Genomic DNA, 17,614 nt, shown 5'->3' with positions numbered 1-17,614 from the left:
CTTCCTCCATCTATTTCGTTTCAATACCAATAAATAATGCAATATATCCGCAAGCCATAATTTAGACATACCGTAATCTTTAGCCTGTGACACGTTTCGTACAGAGGTCAAGCTTGGGAAATAGTCTTTTGATATACAGCGACATGTCTGCTTTGTATTTAAACACAGTAATAAATTATCATAAATATTATTAAATAAAATATATTGATTTATTCATACGAACAATATATTGAAAGTTATAACGCCAAGTATACGACTCCGCAAAATCAATAAACACCGAGGTCAAGTATTTGTTTCTATAATAAATTCCGTAAATTATATTGAATTTGCGAATGAATAAATTTAATTATTGAATTAAAAACAGTTATAAATAAGACAATTGTTCAAGATCTGGTAGGATTTATAAATGGCATTGTAAGATATATTAACCATCGCTTACATCGCCAATGCGCCACCAACCTTGAGAACTAAGATGTCCCTTGTGCCTTTAGCTGCAACGGCTCACTCACCCTTCAATCCGGAACACTATATACTAAGTATTTCTATTTTACTTTTAGTCATATAATATCAACTACAAATTTCATATCATAATATGTTAATTTAACTATAATATTATATATTATATTGTATTATACCAAAGATTGCGGGTTCTAATCTCGGATTCATATGCGTATGCCCGCGTTTTATAACTCATCTCATAATGGAAACCTGCATGTATGGTGGAATCTGTTCGTTAATACTGAACCGCAAATTATGCTCCTCTGATAGTAATTACGAGGTCTCGTGTTGTTTATCACGAGCATCTCTCGCGTCACCGTATCAATGCTAAGATTCATTCAATAGTACAAAGTTTAACTTACAATTGATAAAATATTTTTTTCTTAAATGGGATGGTTAGAAAAAATAGCAGTTAAGGCGTTTTCTTCTTCTAGGAGACGGTTTGCTGCTTTTCTTTTATTGAATAGGTAAGTGGACGAGCATATGGGCCACAGGATGGTAATGTATGGCCCATAGACATTGGCATTGTAAGAAATGTTAACTATCGCTTACATAACCAATGGTCACCAACCTAGGGAACAAAGATGTTATGTCCCTTTTGTCTGTTATTACACTGGCTCACTCACCCTTAAAACCGGAATACCACATTACTTCTTAATATATTTTTATATCATTAAATAATAATATGAGTTAAGTTAGTAAATTAAACTTCATCAAAATACCCGTTCACTGTTCTTAATTACGAATAAATTACCGCTTTACTTGTATTACAAGATGATTGGGACGCTTTAGATCGTGTAATATGTGTTATTATCGTTAAATACCTTGATAACAAATAAAATAGTTATTTAAACGTTAATAAGGTACTGTTTTGGATTTAAGTAATTCACCTTAATTATAAGTATAGAAAAAAAGCCGAGATGGCTTAGTGGTTAGAACGCGTGAATCTTAACCGATGGTCTTGGGTTCAAACCCAGGCAAGCACCACTGAATTTTCATGTGCTTAATTTGTGTTTATAATTATTCTCGTGCTTGACGGTGATGGAAAACATCGTGAGGAAACCTGCATGTGTTAAATTTCATTGAAATTCTGCCACATGTGTATTCCACCAACCCGCATTGGAGTAGCGTGGTGGAATAAGCTCCAAACCTTCTCCTCAAAAGGGAGAGGAGGCCTTAGCCCAGCAGTGGGACATTACTATATAGTATATATACTATATAGTATATACTATATAGTATATATAGAGTATATATAGTATCATAGTTCATAAATGTACGATTGCAACATTAAAAAAAGGGTTTCAATTATATCAATCTACTTTCCAAAAATAATGTTCTATATTATAATCGATATTGATAAAGTGTAATTTATTGCCTTTCATATTGAAAAATAACTGCTCAATGAATAATCTTATTTAAAATTAGATAATAAAGTTAATATTCTTTTATTTTTATCCCTATTATTATACATGTCAGTTTGTTTGTTGTGGAACACAACAATATGAAGTATTGCTGTTTTGCTGTAGAATATATAGATGAGTGGGTGGTACCAATCCAGACGAGCTTGCACAAAGCCCTACCACCAGTAAGTACATATCGTATAACATGATTTACGATTTAAGATTACAATATTTTTAGTATTTATTAAAGTAATAAGATTACAATTTAGAATGAGCTACATGAGCTTATCGGTAGTATATAAAGAGTTTTTATTAAATAATAAAATAATTTATTATCGTATAACGCCACCTACCGACCAGAGGCTGCACTTAATAAGATATAATTGCTGATATCCTTTTATTAATCGTAAAATCTATCTTCACGAGTTTTTTTATTTTTTTCATTAAAGCGTTTATTGGTCTTTCTGCTTTATTGCAGGGATCGCGAAGTTTATTAGACATTTTACTATATATACTGTTTATTTTGTTACATAGACCATCTATACGTAAATATTTGTATATAAATATATATTTAAATAAGGTCTGTATTTGATTTCATTAATATCTTAATGTAATCAATCATATTAATGATGATAAAAACCGGTTTGAACTAGTTCACAGTTACCGTTTTATAATGTCAACAACATCTGCATTTATATTAATTTTAAGAAATGGTCAATATAAAATATATAAAAATTAATGAATAAGAAATTAATTGTATCATTACAACTTAAAAAGCGGTCGTAATAAGATTATTAAGAAATTGATACATTTATTTTTTTATATAAAATAGATGACGAGCAAATAGGCTTGATTGTAAAAGGTGACAGCAGCCCATAGACATTGACGCCTGCTCGCTCTCCCTTTAAACCGGAACATACTATACTAAGTATTTTTGTTTGACGGTAGAATATGTAATGAGTATTTAGTACCCCAGGAACTGCACAAAGCCGTACAACTAAATGAAATACATAAATTTTAGTAAACTTATTTAAAAATGCACTTAATTAGGAAGCAGAATAGAGATGAAAAAATAGTACTCTATGCCATAGTGATAATTGGAGATTTTTTTATGTAGACGAATATTCCATCAGGTTATCGTGAAGCCAATTTGCCCCCTCTTAAAAAAGGTGTTTCTTTTGGTGCTGCTGAAATATTATTTATACCAATAGATGAAAATTTGTTTTTTAAACCCACTAATCTAAGACGTTTTTGCGATTTGAAAGTGTATTAACTATATGACTACGCTACAATCCAAAGGGGCGGAGCAGTAACGTCTAACACGTAAGAAACGGCGCTGAGCAGCTCGTACATAAAAAAGCTGACTATCGCGTATTCTAATAACCTCTCGAGTTCTCATTAAGCCGTCCTCAATTTTTATATAGTACTCTATGTCAGTCCAAGAAAATGTAACTTTTAATACACTCAGTATAACAGCATAAAGAAATCTTCGCTCAACAACTTCAACGAGGCCGTAATGGCTCTCGGCAACTTCATTACTAAGTCATATGAATGATACTTAGAAGTATAACGAGCATAAGCAACTTGGGTTCATTTATTTTCTAATCTAGGACAGTATGTTACCTGCTTAGGAATTGCTTGCTTTTGTCAAAGGGCTTTCCACATTATGCTTTTATCTTTAGATGTAACTAATGAAATTAAAAAAAAACAAATTTGACATTATTCTTGTTATTTTTTAATTTCTTATCTAAGGTTATTATTAAATATATAACAGTCACTTCTGACATATGACAATCACTGAATGGAATAGGTATCCTTAACATAGATTTTAGAATTGAGTGAGAGAAGTCAATTGGTTGCGTTTCATTGTTATGTTATATTAATCCTGTTAAAATAAAAAACAAATCACGAACCGTTTTTTTTATGATATAACATCCATATATATTTGAATCGATCTTAATTTTAAGCTTAGGGTCGAAACACAAAAATAGGATAGCATTTGTGTTTGACGTAGCAATGCAGAAATGTATGAGCTCGTACGACGCATCGTAAGAACTTGCGAATTGATTCATTAGAGATGTAATATGTACCCGTACCATGTTAGAGACGCTTGACCGCACGAAATCAACTCTACGTTGCGGATTCGCATCGTGCCAATTCGTTTTTACCCTCATTGTATGATAGCAAATAAAGTTACACTTATTTCATTCAATTATGCGATTGCAATATTGCGATGCAATTATGAATTATGTGACTTCTTAATTAAGTCATATTATAACAAATAACCGAATAAAATGAATGCTGCTTAGCCCTTTCGAATGAGTTAATAAGCATCGCTGTATTTATTGCCAAATAACGTGCAACAAGGGGCTGAACTATGAGTCAGCTCTGACGAGTATTGAAAAGTGGAAAACCACCTCTAATACCTTTAATTATAACGAATATGGTAACAGTCATTTCTATGACGAATGACAACGTAAGCGAGAGCTTTTTTGTTATACTCAACAGGCTCAACTTATTTTTCAAAGTAGTATCTAGCTAGAACACGTGAACTAAAATAGGTTAAGCTGCAAACCATCTTCCCAAAACATTTGCGCAGAAGTGAGACACTTATAGACTCTTACTTTAATTTTACAGTAAGAAAAGTACATATGTAACAGAATACAATGCAGATAAACTATACTAATACAGTGAAATAAAAAACAACCAGATTTAAATAAATAACAATTTATACTATATGTGAAATATATTATAGTATAAATTGTATTAAAATTGTATTAAATAGAAAAATTATACCATCGATTTACCCAATAGCTCTTCCGTCTTCCAAATGGAAAAAAACATTAGATTATTATTATGTCAGTCAGTAATGTGTGACACAAGTAAAGTCAACACGTATAATAATAATTTCATAACGAGATAAGCCTTATCCACATTTCAATATTGCGAGAGAACACTCTACCTGTATCCGCTGATAAGAATAACTTAAAAATTTGCTCGAAAATTAACTACGGACTTAATTAAGCCTGTGAAAGTGTAGGTAAGTATATAAGTGACAATCAGTCAGCTATAATTTACAGTAACAGCCTGTTAATGTCCCACTGCTGGGCTAAGGCCTCCTCTCCCTTTTGAGGAGAAGGTTTGGAGCTTATTCCACCACGCTGCTCCAATGCGGGTTGGTAGAATACACATGTGGCAGAATTTCAATGAAATTAGACACATGCAGGTTTCCTCACGATGTTTTCCTTCACCGTTAAGCACGAGATGAATTATAAACACAAATTAAGCACATGAAAATTCAGTGGTGCTTGCCCGGGTTTGAACCCACGATCATCGGTTAAGATTCACGTGTTCTTATCACTAGGCCGTCTCGTCCATGCAGTTATAATTTACTGATCGTCAAATAAAATAAAAAAACAAAGATTCTAATTTTGAAAAATATCTGCATAAGCAAACTTTAGGAACTAAGATGTTATGTTCCTGGTGTCTGTAGTTACACTCGTTCACTCAATCTTCAAACCAGAACGCAACAATACTAAGCTAAACTAAAGCCCTAATGGCATTCCCCAGAAAGGACAAATGTTGCTATTTAATAATAAATAATTTAAAATTTCTTATTTACTTACAAATATTTCAATATATTCAGTTCTCACACTCACTATTATTTTTCTTACACTTTTATTATATTATTCTTAATAAATAATTATAAATTTTAATTACGTCTATTTAAATTTAAAATAAATCAGATTGTGTATGTTTTTTAATTAATGTTAAGATGACACAAAAAAGTGTCGGACCCCCTTTTTGTATAATTGATTAAAAAAAATATTTTTTTATAACATAATAAAAACTTGGTCGATATTTAATTTTAAAATAATTGTTTAAATCACATATTATAACTTTTTAAAATTAGAACCCGAAGACTGTTTCATATTGAACCGAGCATTATTTCGTTTTTAAATTAATTTATACTAATTGAAGTAAAACATCGCATCGAACATAAAACCTTCACGTTGAAAGGAATTCTGTGCTATCTCCTGTTCTACATAGCCAACATGGCCCAGTCGATGGAACTTGTTGATCTAAACTTTAAATCACGTGTTCGAATACAAGCAAGTTCTACTGAGTTATAATCTGTGTTTATAACTCGTACTCGGCTACGAAAAATAAAACATTGCGAGAAATAAAATCGCTCTTTAAAATCGTTTGTCCAGCCGTGGAATATTTTTGGGCTGTTACTGACTTAACAGTCATACTGTTTGCTCTAAAACAAATTAAGTCACTCTCCAGTCATGTTACATCGGAATATGAGAGTGAGAGAATAAAGAATGCTATATCAGACAAATTCCAGTTAAAGTCATCGCTATAAAATACTTAAAAAAACTCACACGAGGCACAAGCAAGAGCAATGCATCATATTAAATAAAAATGTCTGTCTAAAATAATACATATGCAGTGTCGGAGATTTTTCTAGTACCAATATTTTTATAGGAGGAGGAGGACAAAAAAGCCGAGATAGCCCAGTGGTAAGAATGCGTGAATCTTAACCGATGATCGTGGGTTCAAAACCGGGCAAGCACCACTGAATTTTCATGTGCGTAATTTGTGATTATAATTCATCTCGTGCTATACGGTGAAGGAAAACATCGTGAGGAAACCTGCATGTACCCAATTTCACTGAAATTCTGTCACATGCGTATTCCACCAACCCGCAATGGAGCAGCGTGGTGGAATGAGCTACCTTCTCGTCAAAAAGGAGAGGAGGCCTTAGCCCAGCAGTGGGAAATTTACAGGCTGTTACTGTTACTGTACAGGATTGAACCTGCGACCTTTATATAGCTATATATTGTACACCGTTGAGTTATGGGTGCTTAATTATGCTTTTACATCATTTAGTCAGCTATCAGCCTTCCTGTATAGATAACATATTTAGGCTAATTACATGAAAAACATTTTAAAGAATGTTTTTACACTTCTGAGCTCTTTAAAACGGTCGTAAAAAGTTAAAAGTAAAAATGTTTTCTTCATCATTAGTATTTTAACAAAATGTTTAGAAAAAAATTAAAATTCAAGGTGTCGCTGTGCTTGTGTAGGGGATTCTCACCCATCACTGATTTTGTCGCAAAATATTAAGACTTTATATTACTATGTAATTATATAAGCTAATATAAATAATTTGGTGGTCAAGCCATTCTGGGTAGGTTACACCCACTCATCAAATATTCTACCGCCAAACAGTATTGTTCTGTTCCGGTTGGAAGGGTGTGTGAGCCAGTAAAACTTAAGAAAAAAGGGACATAACATTTCCATTATTAGTGGAACATTGGTGATGGAATGGTTAATATTTCTTACTGCGCCAGTGTCGCTGATGACCAATTACCAACAGGTCGACCATTTGCTCGTCCATCCACCTATTTATGTGTACTGTCTGTCAGTCTGTACACAGTTCATAACATCTGTTATCCCACGATTATTCAATTATCCCATAGTTAATTAAAAGTGGAAAAAAGTACTCAAGATTTTTTTCGCTTTAATAAATATTATAATTTGAAATGACGGTTCAAAGTATTTTTGAATGAAAGATATTTTTCATTTGATTTACCATCGAATTGACGTTAAGAAGAGCTTAAACTTCTGGCCGTGTCATATTAATGAATCGTGGTCATTACTAATCTGATTGCACATTGGCTTTGCTCGCATGTATTAATTTATTAAACTAACTAATATAATTTAAAAACCTAGTTAATAAAAGCATAATCCACATTTTGAGCGTAATATACTCCGTAGAATAGGAAATGTTATTCAACACTAACTAGTCCTTTTCAAAAGACAGTAAGTTCAATAGCAACACAAATAATAACGTTTTGACGAACTCACCTCATAGTAAAGGGTTAACACATCAGCAAGCCAAGAATTTGTGCTACACGTGTACATACATAAAAATACATAGTAACATTGCATAAGTGTGAGTAATGTCACAACAAACGAGCTGTTAATACCCTACCGTTAAAGGTCTCAATTCTTTTTGAGGACAGGGCTTGGAACTTATTCCACTTCGCTGTTCCGATGTGGTTCGGTGGCGCATGTGGCAGATTTTTATCCGAAACACGCAGGTATCTTTATTAAATTTCATGGTGCTTGTTCGGATTTCAATCTGAATTCTTCGATGCAGATTACTTCCTCTGGTCACTGGGCCACTTCGGCTGTTAAATAAAAAAGTAACAGCCTGTTAATGTCCTACTGCTAGGCTTAGGCCCTTTGTAGAGAAGTTTTGGAGATTTTTCCACGACTCTTCTACAATGCGGGTTGTTAGATACATATATAGAAATTAGACACGATGATTTCCGTTACCGCCAACCACTAAATTAATCAGTGGTGCTTGCACGGCTTTGCACCCATGTTTATCGGTTGAAATTCACGTGTTCTAGCCACTGGACGAACTCGGTTCTTAAGGTTAAGTGTGTCTAATTACAACCTAAGAAACACATATAAAATAACATGGTTTACTCATTGGCATAGACCACTTCTTTAGATCAGATGGCCCATCTGCTTTGAGCTAAATAAAAAGAAATAGTCTCACGTCACGGTTGCTTGGACGCGCAGGTGTGTTCGCTCCTTTAGAACGGTAAGATTTTAAATACAATTTTACGCGTCGCGGCACCATAAAAGACCCTTTGCTATGGAACATTTTGTCATGGTAGGGTCCTAGGTAACTACATCTTCTAAATAATTTTCGATCGAATGATTTTTAATAATAATTTATTTTGAAGGAATTTTTGTATACATCTTCTTGACTAGTATAAAAATATTGAAAAAATTACAAAATATTTCAAATATTGTGTTCACGGTCTTACAATGTGTATTTAATTTATTTATTTATTTATTTTACTTACTAGTTTCTGCCCGCGGTTTCGCCTACAAAGGAGGGGAGAGTTTTAGATACTCTATGTCCTTTTCTGTACTCCTGACAACGGGTATGCAAAATTTCATGAAGATCGGTTTTACTGATGGTAGGGCTTTGTGCAAGTTTGTGTTGGTAGGTACCATCCACTCATCAGATATTCTACCGCAAAACAGCAGTACTTGGTATTGTTTGTTCCGGTTTGAAGGGTGAATGCGCCAGTGTAATGACAGGCACAAGGGACATAACATCTTAGTTCCCAAGATTAGTGGTTGATGTAAGCGATGGTTAACATATCTTATAATGCCAATGTCTGTGGTTGCTTTGGTGACCACTTACCAAAAGGAAGCCCATATGCTCGTCTACCTACCTATACTATTAAAAAAAAAGGTTAAGACGAAAGTGTAACACTCATTTTCGATATATAAATGTTGCTTAGGGAGGTGATTAGTAAAACAATGCTAGTATCTTCTTCTTTCTCTTTCGAATAACAAATGAATGATGTCAGAAAGGGAGATCACTTGTTTACTTGACATTCGCTAAATATAGTTATAAATACGACCGAATAAATTTGGATTTTTAACGTAAGCCTATTGCTCAATGTTGACATTTTCAATAGATAATTCTTCAGTAGTAATTTGTTAAAAAAAGCAACTATTAGCGTCAATAGCAGTTGTACCGCTTATGGGGGTCAGTTTTTGTAATATTCACAGGTTAAACTAACCAAATTGAAGAATGTCAAAGGATTTAAAACTTTGTGACCCATAATGATAAGGTTCAAATTAAAAATGTACACTAAAAATTTTCACACTAAGATGCGAATTGAGCTATAAACGATAGAATGCTATGACCACAATATTTTAAAACATACTGTATTTTATACTCGTGTAGGATTTTCGTTTAAGCTTTAATTTATACAATTTCTAGAAGCGCCGAGACAGCTGATTGTATAAAACGCTTTCAAAGGTCGAAGGTTCAAATTCGGTTCATCACTTTACCGTCACTTTTAATTTATTAGGTTGGCAGACTGACAAATGTAGTTTGGGAACTAAAATGTCATGTGATATGTCCCTTGCGTAAGGCATAACAAAAACAACATCTTAGTTCTCAGGGTTGGTAGGGCTTTGGCGACGTGAGGAACATGTAATATTTCTTACATTAGCAATACCTATTATACCTATTTATTTTTTAAGAGCCGAGATGGCCCAGTGGTAAGAACATGTGAATCTTAACCGATGATCGTGGGTTCAAACCCGGGCAAGCACCACTGAATTTTCATGTGCTTAATTTGTGATTATAATTCATCTCGTGCTTTACGGTGAAGGAAAACATCGTGAGGAAACCTGCATGTGTCTAATTTCACTGAAATTCTGCCACATGTGTATTCCACCAACCCGCATTGGAGCAGCGTGGTGGAATAAGCTCCAAACCTTCTCCTCAAAAAGAGGAGAGGAGGCCTTTAGCCCAGCAGTGGGACATTCACAGGCTGTTACAGTAGCAATACCTATAGTTGGCGGTGACCACTTACACAATTAACTATTACGCTTAAACCTAACACTTAAGCTTAAAATAGGCTCGGACGCTTAGTCTGTAAAGAATCATTAATAATTAGTAAAAAGTAGCATTTTTAATCGTTTTGTATCCCATCATGTCCATACCTCGCTTTGTTCCGGTAAGAAAGAAGTAAAAGCCAACATTAACCAAATTTAAAATATTAACATTATTTTTTACACAACAGCCCAAAAATGAGTGTAAAGTAATTTCGCCGGGGGTATTTCATTTCATTCCTTAAAAGCTAAGCTCCTGTAAGCCCTTCAGTGCTGCAGGTGTGAATGGGCGGTGGTAGCCACTCTCCATGTGAGCTTCTTGCCCGTTAGCCCTCTTTTACATAAAAAGGGTATATCTATGTAAGTGAGTTTCTTTAATCCACCATAAGTTGTAAAATCTGAACAGATTTGCATGTATGAGTAATCGGTAGACTCCTTACAAACCCGAGTTACATAAATATATTTTTTAATTCAGTTTTGGCAAGGTTTTGTTTTTTATTTAGTAACATGGTTATAATTAGTCATTTGTCGGTTAATGCAGTCACAGCGCCGTTGATCTTTGAAAGGTATTAATCGGTAGGCGTTAAGTGGGTAACAATTACTCAGGGTTGCCAGCTTATTGCCTCAAAACACGCTACTATTTAATTTTTACTTCCCGCAACACTGATTGATTGTACAATATCCTGTCATTACAACTTCCATGGCAAGCGGTCGTTAAAAATTACTTAACTCTATTAGAAATAGTTCTTAATTATTATGTTGATGTAAATAGATCGATAAATAAAATTATGTAAAATTCGATTATTGTAATGTTCAGTGAGAATATTTTAAATGATGTTATAGTTTGGCTATTATTGTACTTTTGACAAAATATGGACACATGAACGTAAAAAAAGTATATTATAAAATAAGGGTAGACATCAAAAGTGCTGTAGATTTGAAAAAAAAGTGTTGAATTTTGTAAAAAATAAATTGTAAATTTTGACCACAGACGATACTAGTCCTAAAAAGGTTGCTTATTTAATTATTATTTAAAACGCAAGTAAGAACTTTCTTTTATTTTTTCTAAAACAAAATAAATAAATGCCAATTAATAACGACTTTATCTGATTGACATAATATATGATTCGTGCCAAGAATAGAAAAAAAAACCACGCGAAAAGTGCTTAAGCATTGTAACTAGGAGAAGGCACTTAATTTTAATTGACCCACATAATGAATCTAGGTAGCTACGGCCATACAGAAATATTACGCTGTAACCCCCATCTGACAACATGGATGACATAAACAAGACTCCTTCTCCCTATTTAAACAAGTTGAATGCGCTTCCCCGAGCCGCAGCCTCTGCACGTGCGGCACTCAAGGTCTCACAACCCTTTACACATCCTCTCATGTTTGCAATTAAAACGAAAAACCGAGCGGAACAGACATATACCATCCTCCTAAGACGAAATGAGACAGCACGCCTCATTTACCCAAGCACTTTTTATTTCCACTTGCACTCAAGGGAGGTCGTCGGCCAATCAACGTACTGTGGCGCGCCCGTTCCCATTGGCCGGTTTGAATAGAGATTTTTTTCAAACAAAAGCGGAGGGTAGGTAATAGCGAGTTTTGTTTTCTTCGAGTGGCATTTCTCATTCGAGTACCGGAGTTCGTACGGAGCGGACGTCTCGAGACTAATTACCTTAGCTTACATGCATTGTTTACGAGGGTTCTCCTACTAAGCTCTCTTCATTTGAATTGTCGGACGATGATGTTTTAACATTGTTATTTATTGTACGGAACTCGTTCTCGGTTCTTGAGCTGTTGGAATTGCAGAACAAGCAAATTAGCTATGTTTATTTCACTAACAATCATCCTGTCTACAATGTTTGCTAAGAACCGGGATGCGGTGTTTGCTTTCGTTCAAGAATAACGAGATACATTACCCACTTCTAAAGGTATCTCGTTGTTTAATACGCATAATGTGTTCGTTTTAATATTTATTTTTGTTAAGAATAGTAGAAACTTAATAATATTTCAAGTATAATAAATGTTTTTTTTTTCGTTTCAGGAACTTGGCAGCCCCAGTCCGACCCGTTCAAATATCGAACACGTCGCTGGAAACGTTTATATCACTGCATAAAGAGAGCTGTCAGCGACTGGAGTACCTCGTCGAGAGACAAAAACAACTTTGCATGCTGTCTGATAAAATGGTACAGGTAGGTCTCCCAGTTCATTAAATATGTTCACACAATTTATAAGCTATTATCGTGATATTCAAACCCATTAACTTGTTTTCACGTAATGAGCACAATTTTACGCGATTAAAGTCTGCCTAGTGCGCCTTTCAACCGCTGAAGCAAATACACGTCTTCGAATAATATTAAATGAGTAATTATTGAATGTATGTAAATTTATTTCATGTATCTCGGAAACGGCTCTAAAGATTCGCCTTAAATTTTGTATTTAGATAGTTTTGCTTTTATTTACCAAAAAATGCCGTATTTTACAACCGATTAGACCTGAACTCGGTCGCCTACGTACTGTTTTTGAAAACATATAAGCTCTATTCAAGTTTTATTTGGAGTAAAAATTAATTTAGAATAATTGGTGCAAGTTTATATTAGTAATACATTATATAACGTTGTTTTTTATGTATATAGATAATAATTCATTATTGAATTTTATATTAAAATATTCAGGTGAATTAAAATGAATCAACCCATAAAACGTAACATTAACTACCCGGTTTTAGTTCAAATTAAGATTAACTTAATATTTTCAGATCAACGTCCTAATGTAAGGACAAATTTGACATAAATAATTATTGCATTTTATGAAGTTGAAAAGCGATCACGTTGGAAGTAACTTTTGTAATAATGTAAATTGGTACATTTTGCCACACTACTAGACCTATTTCACAATTATAAAGAATTTCAACCTCAAATAGCCGCTGTAGCGCTTAAAAATGTTATTTAGATAATTTAATATAGTTTTTACTACAGTGAAAGGGTGTGTGAGCTAGTGTAATTACAGGCACAATGGTGGTGGCGTATTGGCGATTTAAGCGATGGTTAACGTTTCTTTCAATGCCAAATATGGGCGGTGGTGACCACTTACCATTAGGTGGCCCATTTGCACGTCCGCCTACGAAATCTACAAAAAAAAAGAAAACTTTCTTTGAAATTTTAAGCATTCCAATGTAAAGTTACATTAAACATTTAACGTATCACGATTACCAACCGATCAGTAATTAACGGACATTTTAAATGGAAGCGACTCATTAGCGCAATCAACTAAGGTACTAATAATGAAATAAAAACTTTATACACTGGACTTTAGCTCAAGAATGTGTACATAATAAAATTCCTTCAAGCTATTTGCTGCAAGTAGTCTCGGTTTCGATTTTACATTAAGCGATAAAATGTATGATTTTTATTCTATTTGTACGTCTTTTTAAGTATACTAACATTGTTAAAGGCATGAGTTTTGAATTTTATTTCGTCTTCATTCTACAAATTATGTGACAAATAAAACCTTTTTTGGTTTTTGAATTATATTATTATATTTTTAATTTTGTACTCGATATGGTTAAGATAAGAATGGTAATGTATTTAAATGTTAGTGATTCGACATTTCCTTATTTATTAATCTAGCTTTTTATTTTATTTTAAATTCGGTTGCATTTAGTTTCCTCTGTTACCTATATTAAAGAATTTTTATTCAATAATAAGCTCAGATGGCCTCGTTATAAGAACATGGGAACACATCTTTACCTTATCTTTATATGGTTGAGAGTTCAAACTCGGGCTAGCACCGCTGAATTTTCAGGTGAAGAATTTGTGTTTATAATTCATCTCTGGTTTGGCTGTGAAGGAAAACATCGTTTACATATATAGGATGGTGACACCATACCGCAATGGAACAGGGTGGTGGAATAGGCTTCTTCTTACGAGAGCAGGCTTTTTAGCCCAACAATGAGACAGTTATCGCCTGCTTGTTAATGACAATATAAAAGCAATTTGTACATACACATATATAATTTCTTGCAGACTAAACTTTGGTTTATATTATAAAATTGAAATTTCAGTTGGTATACTCACACATGCATACCAATAATTACATAACATAATACGTAATCACCAATAGAAAATAAATATGGCAAATTATAGTAAATGTCTAGTTTGCTAAATATACTAAACATCACTCTTGTGACTAGTAAAAAGCTAGGAGCTGTCAATATACCTTTACATTATTTCATTCCTCTACTGTATACTTCTTTCTATTTATATAATGGCAAATGGGTCACCTGATGCTAAGTGGTCATCACCGCCCATAGATATAGGCGATGTAAAAAAATAACCATTCCGTACATCGCCAATGCCAACCAACCTTGAGAACTAAAATGCTATATGCCTGTAGTTACACAAGATCCCCATTCAAACCGCAACGCAGATTTCAGGGTTCAAATCTCGGATATGGCTAATAGAATGTAATTGGGTTTTTCTATTGAGAAATTCTCAGGAGCTAACTATAACCTAGAATTTTTTTGTACTTAATACCATAAAAAGTTTTGTCTTAGCTTAAATAAATTAAATAAGTAAAGAGGTTATATATCAGGTAATATAAAATATTATACAATATTAATATACAGTTAATGTCTGTTATTGATTGTGTGCCAAATAAATAAATATTATAGTTTAGTTTAGCAAAGCGAGCGGATAAGTTAAGATAAACATGAATATCTTATGCGTGTTCAGTTTAGAAACGTGACGACGAAATCAAAGGCAACGATTATTCATACTGTTAGTAGTTCAGTTTATATTCAAGTGATCTTATAGCAGAGTGCTAGAGATTTTAAATTACGAATAATTACCTGCATTGTTTTTAATGTACTCTTTCCTTTTGATTAAAATCGTAAGTAGGGGAGAGTGGGAGATGCTGCAAGCCAGCCTGAGTATCACCCACCACCCACTCATCACATTTTCTACCGCCAAACAGAAATAGTTAATATTGTTATTTTCTGGTTTGAAGGATGAGTGAGCCAGTGTTATTACAAGTTAATGCAATTATTACAGCACTGAGGTCTATGGGTGGTCTATGGATGGTGACCACCTATCATCAATTACCCATTTGGTAGTCTGCACACCTATTATAATTTAAAAAAAAATATTATAAGAATAAAGTAAAATTTAAAACATGGGTAACATGTAGAGTAGCAATTGACATCTGATTACAATATGACATAACTATTTTTTTAAATACATTCTTTGCAAGTTTGCTATGTGATCTCGACATTCTGTTCGTTAAGATACCTGATGACCTAAATTCGAGCTCGCTTTATATTTAAATCGTTGTAACAATCCCGTGCTTTAATAAGCACGTAAGTCCGTTTGTTCTGCGTCCGATCTCACTCCAGTCGAGCCTTTTCATCGAACTAAGAAGGACTATGGGGGAGGCTTTCGTCCAGCAGTGGACGGCAAAAGGCTTAAAAAAAAATAATTACTCCAAGCTGAGTTTAAATTACCTGTTCCAACCGTAAGAAAATCCATACAATAGTTTCGGAGATTAGTGTGTAAATACAGACAGAGATAAAAACCATTTTCGTGATCTCTTTCTTACCTTTTATTCAATATTCAATATACAGACGGTTTCTGCTGCTTAATTATATGTATAGATAACACGTATTCATTCTAGTTTATTGTAATATCGATTTTGTCCAGGTCCTCCAAACTGGAGCGCAGCAAGCGGTCGAGGAATGTCAGCACCAATTCCGTAACAGTCGTTGGAACTGCAGCACCGTTGACAACAGCACTGACATATTCGGAGGGGTGCTAAAATTTAGTAAGTGTCGATATATATATATATCTCCCTTATATATTTTTATTTAGTATTGCTGTCTGGTTCATGAGCAATCTTTGCCAGCCTGGCTGACAATCGCCCATAGACAGTAATAAGTATCAATCCAGAAAGATTACTTAATAATTACATAATTATATCATTCATATTTTAATAGAAGTCAATATATAATATCAAGTGAGTATTTTAAAAGTCTCATCCTAATGTTTCATATACCTGTGCGTTATAAATATATATACACATTAATATAATCTGTTTTGTTAATGAGTCTGTTGTCTTATTGTTCATTCGGTTATCATCGATATTTGTCTTTGTTTTGTAAACTCTGTACTTTCATGTGTTTGTGTGTACTTTGCTAGTGATCTAATAAAAATAAACAATAATATTGTGTGATTATTGTGTAAGCCGAGATGGCCTAGTGGTTAGAACGCATGAATCTTAACCGATGATCGTGGGATCAAACCCGGGCAAGCACCACTGAATTTTCATGTGATTAATTTGTGTTTATAATTCATCTCGTGCTTGACGGTGAAGAAAAACATCGTGAGGAAACCTACATGTGTCTAATTTCATTGAAATTATGCCACATGTGTATTCTACCAAACCGTATTGGAGCAGCGTGGTGCAATAAGCTCCAAACCTTCTCCTTAAAAGGGAGGGGAGGTCTTAGCCCAGCAGTGGGACATTAACAGGCTGTTACTGTACTGTACTATTGTGTAACCGTAACAGCCTGTGAATGTCCCACTGCTGGGCTAAAGGCCTCCTCTCCTCTTTTTGATGAGAAGGTTTTTGGTACTATTGTGACACTGCATTATTTTTTAACGACATTTATTATTCATTCATGGGACCGTTACCCTAACTAAGCCCATACACGAGGTGATGTCACTTGTAAATTTTATCGGAATTGTGATTATTATTAAAAACTTTAACGAAACATTAATCATTTATTTGTGTAATTGTACTTCAAATGGAATTGGCTTGAAGTTGATATCGTCATTAGTTCTCAATACGTATGCAATACTAAAGAGGTATTTATGAACTGACGCTTATAGATAGGGTGCCAAAGCCAATTATTGCCACTTTAAATTGTATGTAATCAAATAAACGTGTTGATTCAATTGTTTTTATAATTTTTTTAGTATATTCTTCTTACAATTTTTTTTAAGATACTATAAAAAATAAAATAAAATTTTAAGTTTTATATTTTGCTAATTTTAGCATCAATTAATAATGCACATTCTAAAAATTATTAAACCAACTATATAAACGCAATGACACCATTTTGAGCGAATCATTAATATGTTCGAATTACGAAAAAAGTAGAATTTCTAAGGTCTTTGACAATATAAAATCTAAAAAGACAAATATCTAAATAATTTCGCCGTAATGCTGATAATAATAATACACAATAATACTTTTCAAATAAA

At 33.5% G+C, this 17,614-nt stretch overlaps 1 protein-coding gene across 1 annotated transcript in view; it reads left to right on the top strand.

Moving 5' to 3' along the window:
* Window positions 1–17,614, top strand: part of LOC126777563 (protein Wnt-4-like) — an 82,589-nt gene that overhangs the window by 61,227 nt on the left and 3,748 nt on the right. The window contains exons 2-3 of the mRNA XM_050500624.1: window positions 12,400–12,547; window positions 16,052–16,172. Coding sequence (XP_050356581.1) covers window positions 12,400–12,547; window positions 16,052–16,172 — 269 coding nt within the window. The remainder of the gene's footprint in view (window positions 1–12,399; window positions 12,548–16,051; window positions 16,173–17,614) is intronic.

Source organism: Nymphalis io, chromosome 23 (assembly GCF_905147045.1).
Source record: "Nymphalis io chromosome 23, ilAglIoxx1.1, whole genome shotgun sequence".
NCBI classification, from domain to species: Eukaryota; Metazoa; Arthropoda; class Insecta; order Lepidoptera; family Nymphalidae; genus Nymphalis; species Nymphalis io.
Note: the sequence above shows the minus strand (reverse complement) of the source record. Positions and strands in the feature narration are given on the sequence as shown.